This window comes from Oncorhynchus gorbuscha, linkage group LG03, assembly GCF_021184085.1.
Source record: "Oncorhynchus gorbuscha isolate QuinsamMale2020 ecotype Even-year linkage group LG03, OgorEven_v1.0, whole genome shotgun sequence".
Classification (NCBI taxonomy): Eukaryota; Metazoa; Chordata; class Actinopteri; order Salmoniformes; family Salmonidae; genus Oncorhynchus; species Oncorhynchus gorbuscha.
Window position 1 is genome coordinate 98,252,329 of NC_060175.1, and position 6,000 is coordinate 98,258,328.

At 42.9% G+C, this 6,000-nt stretch overlaps 1 protein-coding gene across 3 annotated transcripts in view; it reads left to right on the plus strand.

The window, feature by feature from the left end:
* The window catches only part of LOC124032350 (protein kinase C zeta type-like), a 174,357-nt gene extending 168,631 nt beyond the window's left edge, over positions 1-5,726 (plus strand). For all 3 annotated transcript variants that reach the window (XM_046344687.1, XM_046344686.1, XM_046344688.1), the window contains one exon: positions 5,556-5,726. In XM_046344687.1, the coding sequence (XP_046200643.1) occupies positions 5,556-5,643 (88 nt within the window). In that variant the 3' untranslated portion in view covers positions 5,644-5,726. The remainder of the gene's footprint in view (positions 1-5,555) is intronic.
* Positions 5,727-6,000: the final 274 nt, after the last annotated feature.

Sequence of the window (6,000 nt, forward strand, 5' to 3'; positions counted from 1 at the left end):
CCCCAGCAAGAGGCCTTCTTCCTGGGGCTCCACTCCGTCACCCTCCCTGCTCCTCCCTAGCCTCCTGGGGAGTGTGGTCAGCCCTCTTTACTACGACAGATGAGGGCTGTGTCTCAAATGGCACCCTATTCCCTATGTAGTGAACTACTTTCAACCTCATCCTTATGGGCCCTTATTTTTACATGGCCTCTCCAAACCAGTCAGTCGGACAGACGGATGGGAGAGAGGGAGAGGGAGGGAGGGAGAGGGAGGGCGGTAGAAGGGCAGAGAGACGGGGGGAGGGGGAGACAGACAGGGAGGAGAGGGGAAGACAGACAGGGAGAGGGGGAAACAAAGAGGGAGGAGAGGGGGGCAGAGAGGGAGAGGGGGAGAGACAGAGAGAGACAGACACAGGAAGACAGACACGGTTTCACTTCATATAAAGATGATTACTTCATGTAAAGATGATTGCCACTTTGTTAATCGCTCTTATCCAAACCAAATTGGTGCAATCACCTTATGACATCCAGTGGGACAGTCACTTAACAATAGTGCATCTAAAACTTAGGGGGTTCACTGAGAGGCAACAACTTGCTGTTCTTTTTCTACTCTTTTCATGTTGCGCAAGGGCTCTTTTTTTGGCGTCGCTGGGGTTTGTTCCAATGGGGGCCAGGGCAGCAAACAGTTTTGAAAATAACCATATGTGGTAGGGATCAGTAGGCCAGTGGAGAACGGTGCCCTTGTTTGGGTGAATCTAGCCTGGAGACTACCAGGGGCAAGCACCATGGTCTTGTACTGATAGACTGGAAGCCAGGGAGAATCTACTGACGTGAGAGAACTTGGGAAGGTTGAACACCAGACGGGCTGCTTCTGGATGAGTTGAAGGGGTTTAATGGCACAGGCAGGGAGCCCAGCCAACAGCGAGAGTAATCCAGACGGGAGATGACAAGTGCCTGGTGAATCTACCTGTGTGAGGATACAAGGTGACTACCAGGTGAATCTACTGATGTTAGAGAACGACAGGGTGTTGTCCAGGTGAATTCTTGGCGCTCTGGGAGGATACACAGGTGAATCTACTGTAGACTGGAACCAGTCCTGAGGATCTCTTGCTACGAGGTTCAGCTTGAGGTGGTGATCCGTCATCACAAGATGATTCTACTGTAGACTAAACCAAGGCCTCTGCTGAGGAGACTAAGAAGCACAGGGGAGTTCACTGAATCTACAACTGTGACTACCATGTGAATCTACTGTTTAGGCCGATTTTAAAATAACCATATGTGTGTTAGATCAGTACAGTGGAGAGGCCAGGTGAATCTACTGTAGACTACCAGGGGAATCTACTGTAGACTACCAGGTGAATCTACTGTAGGCTACCAGGTGAATCTACTGTAGACTACCAGGGGAATCTACTGTAGACTACCAGGTGAATCTACTGTAGGATACAAGGTGACTACCAGGTGAATCTACTGTAGACTACCAGGTGAATCTACTGTAGGCTACAAGTTGACTAGACTACAGGTGAATCTACTGTAGGATACAAGGTGACTACCAGGTGAATCTACTGTAGACTACCAGGTGAATCTATGTAGGCTACCAGGTGAATCTACTGTAGGCTACCAGGTGAATCTACTGTAGACTATCAGGTGAATCTACTGTAGACTACCAGGTGAATCTACTGTAGACTATCAGGTGAATATACTGTAGACTACCAGGTGAATCTACTGTAGACTACCAGGTGAATCTACTGTAGACTACCAGGTGAATCTACTGTAGACTATCAGGTGAATCTACTGTAGACTACCAGGTGAATCTACTGTAGACTACCAGGTGAATCTACTGTAGACTACTAGGTGAATCTACTGTAGGCTACAAGTTGACTACCAGGTGAATCTACTGTAGGATACAAGGTGACTACCAGGTGAATCTACTGTAGACTACCAGGTGAATCTATGTAGGCTACCAGGTGAATCTACTGTAGGCTACCAGGTGAATCTACTATAGAATACCAGGTGAATCTACTGTAGACAACCAGGTGAATCTACTGTAGACTACTAGGTGAATCTACTGTAGGCTACAAGGTGACTACCAGGTGAATCTACTGAAGACTATCAGGTGAATCTACTGTAGACTACCAGGTGAATCGACTGTAGACTACCAGGTGAATCTACTGTAGGCTACCAGGTGAATCTACTGTAGACTACCAGGTGAATCTACTGTAGACTACCAGGTGAATATACTGTAGAATACTAGGTGAATCTACTGTAGGCTACCAGGTGAATTTACTGTAGAGTACCAGGTGAATCTGCTGTAGGCTACCAGGTGAATCTACTGTAGACTACCAGGTGAATCTACTGTAGACTATCAGGTGAATCTACTGTAGACTACCAGGTGAATCTACTGTAGGCTACAAGGTGACTACCAGGTGACTCTACTGTAGACTATCAGGTGAATCTACTGTAGACTACCAGGTGAATCGACTGTAGGCTACCAGGTGAATCTACTGTAGACTACCAGGTGAATCTACTGTAGGCTACCAGGTGAATCTACTGTAGACTACCAGGTGAATCTACTGTAGACTACTAGGTGAATCTACTGTAGGCCATAAGGTGACTACCAGGGGAATATACTGTCGACTACTAGGTGAATCTACTGTAGGCTACCAAGTGAATCTACTGTAGAATACCAGGTGAATCTACTGTAGACTACCAGGTGAATCGACTGTAGGCTACCAGGTGAATCTACTGTGGACTACCAGGTGAATCTACTGTAGACTACCAGGTGAATCTACTGTAGACTACCAGGTGAATCTACTGTAGACTACTAGGTGAATCTACTTTAGGCTACAAGGTGACTACCAGGTGAATCTACTGTAGGCTACCAGGTGAATCTCCTTTAGGCTACCAGGTGAATCTACTGTAGGCTACCAGGTGAATCTACTGTAGACTACCAGGTGAATCTACTGTAGAATACCAGGTGAATCTACTGTAGACTACCAGGTGAATCTACAGTAGACTACTAGGTGAATAGGCTACCAGGTTAATCTACTGTAGACTACCAGGTGAATCTACTGTAGACTACTAGGTGAATCTACTGTAGGCTACCAGGTGAATCTACTGTAGACTACCAGGTGAATCTGCTGTAGGCTACCAGGTGAATCTACTGTAGACTACCAGGTGAATCTACTCTAGAGTACCAGGTGAATCTACTGTAGACTACCAGGTGAATCTACTGTATACTATCAGGTGAATCTACCTTAGACTACCAGGTGAATCTACAGTAGACTACTAGGTGAATAGGCTACCAGGTTAATCTACTGTAGACTACAAGGTGACTACCAGGTGAATCTACTGTAGGCTACAAGGTGACTACCAGGTGAATCTACTGTATACTATCAGGTGAATCTACCTTAGACTACCAGGTGAATCTACTGTAGGCTACCAGGTGAATCTACTGTAGACTACCAGGTGAATCTACAGTAGACTACTAGGTGAATAGGCTACCAGGTTAATCTACTGTAGACTACCAGGTGAATCTACTGTAGGCTACAAGGTGACTACCAGGTGAATCTACTGTAGGCTACCAGGTGAATCTACTGTAGACTACCAGGTGAATCTGCTGTAGGCTACCAGGTGAATCTACTGTAGACTACCAGGTGAATCTACTCTAGAGTACCAGGTGAATCTACTGTAGACTACCAGGTGAATCTACTGTAGGCTACAAGGTGACTACCAGGTGAATCTACTGTATACTATCAGGTGAATCTACTGTAGGCTACCAGGTGAATCTACTGTAGACTACCAGGTGAATATACTGTAGAATACCAGGTGAATCTACTGTAGACTACCAGGTTAATCTCCTTTAGGCTACCAGGTGAATCTACTGTAGACTACCAGTTGAATCTACTGTAGACTACCAGGTGAATCTACTGTAGACTACCAGGTGAATCTACTGTAGGCTACCAGGTGAATCTACTGTAGGCTACCAGGTGAATCTACTGTAGACTACCAGGTGAATCTACTGTAGGCTACCAGGTGAATCTACTGTAGACTACCAGGTGAATCTACTGTAGACTACCAGGTAGATCTATTGTAGGCTGTTCCTGTAAATATCCATATAGGACTATTGTCCTCCGACTGCCATATATTCCCTGTGTATAGGAGAGGTAAGGTGACTGCTGAAGTTCTACACTGGCATGTCCACACCCTTTAAAGCAGCACACCTCTCTACGTATAATATACCTCTCCACGTATAATATACCTCTCTACGTATAATATACCTCACTATGTATAATATACCTCTTTACGTATAATATACCTCTCTACGTATAATATACCTCTCTAATATACGTATAATATACCTCCCCTCCCTACGTATAATATACCTCTCTACGTATAATATACCTCCCTACGTATAATATACCTCACTACGTATAATATACCTCTTTACGTATAATATACCTCTCTACGTATAATATACCTCTCTACGTATAATATACCTCCCTACGTATAATATACCTCTCTACGTATAATATACCTCTCTACGTATAATATACCTCCCTACGTATAATATACCTCTCTACGTATAATATACCTCTCTACGTATAATATACCTCCCTACGTATAATATACCTCACTACATATAATATACCTCTCCACGTATAATATACCTCTCTACGTATAATATACCTCCCTACGTATAATATACCTCTCTACGTATAATATACCTCTTTACTACGTATAATATACCTCTCTACGTATAATATACCTCTCTACGTATAATATACCTCTCTACTTATAATATACCTCTCTACGTATAATATACCTCTCTACTTATAATATACCTTACTACGTATAATATACCTCTCCACGTATAATATACCTCTCTACGTATAATATACCTCCCTACGTATAATATACCTCTTTACGTATAATATACCTCTCTACTTATAATATACCTCTCTACGTATAATATACCTCTCTACTTATAATATACCTTACTACGTATAATATACCTCTCCACGTATAATATACCTCTCTACGTATAATATACCTCCCTACGTATAATATACCTCTTTACTATAATATAATATAATATACCTCACTATAATATAATATAATATACCTCACTATAATATACCTCCCTACGTATAATATACCTCACTATGTATAATATACCTCACTATGTATAATATACCTCACTATGTATAATATACCTCCCTACGTATAATATACCTCACTATGTATAATATACCTCACTATGTATAATATACCTCTCCACGTATAATATACCTTACTACGTATAATATACCTCTCTACGTATAATATACCTCTCTACGTATAATATACCTCTCCACGTATAATATACCTCTCTACGTATAATATACCTCTCTACGTATAATATACCTCTCTGCGTATAATATACCTCACTACGTATAACTTCCTTGTGCAAACATTTTTTGAAAGCGTAAAGTGTCAGTGATCAGGCTGAGGTAGCATATTGTAGTGTTTGTAATTTGTTCAGAGTAAAATGACCTTCTCTTCATTTTTCTCTCTGCTTTTCCCTCTCTCCTCTCCCAGGGACATCATCAAGAGAATAGACCAGTCTGAGTTTGAGGGATTTGAATACATCAACCCCCTGCTGCTATCCACGGAGGAGTCTGTATGAGGGGGAGGAGACCTCCTTTTCTTCTCCCACCTGTGTCTGTCTACTGCCCCGTCCACCCCCACCCCTCTCTCAGCCAAATCAATGAACAACTCCCTCTGGCGAGGAGGAGTGGGATGGAGGGAGAACAAAGGGAGGACAAGAAATTCTCGGCTTTGCACGAGGACGAGGCTCGAGGACACAAATGCAAAAAGGAGCCTTTTTTCTTTTGTCGTGGATCTCCCACAATAGATTGCATTATTTTGTCACCGGGGAAAAACTCTATGGAGGTGGTCAACACAACAAAATACACAGGAACATTCTCAAAACTCAGTTGTTGATTATCTTCCTGTTTTTTTGGCTTCGCGGTTTTGATTGTTT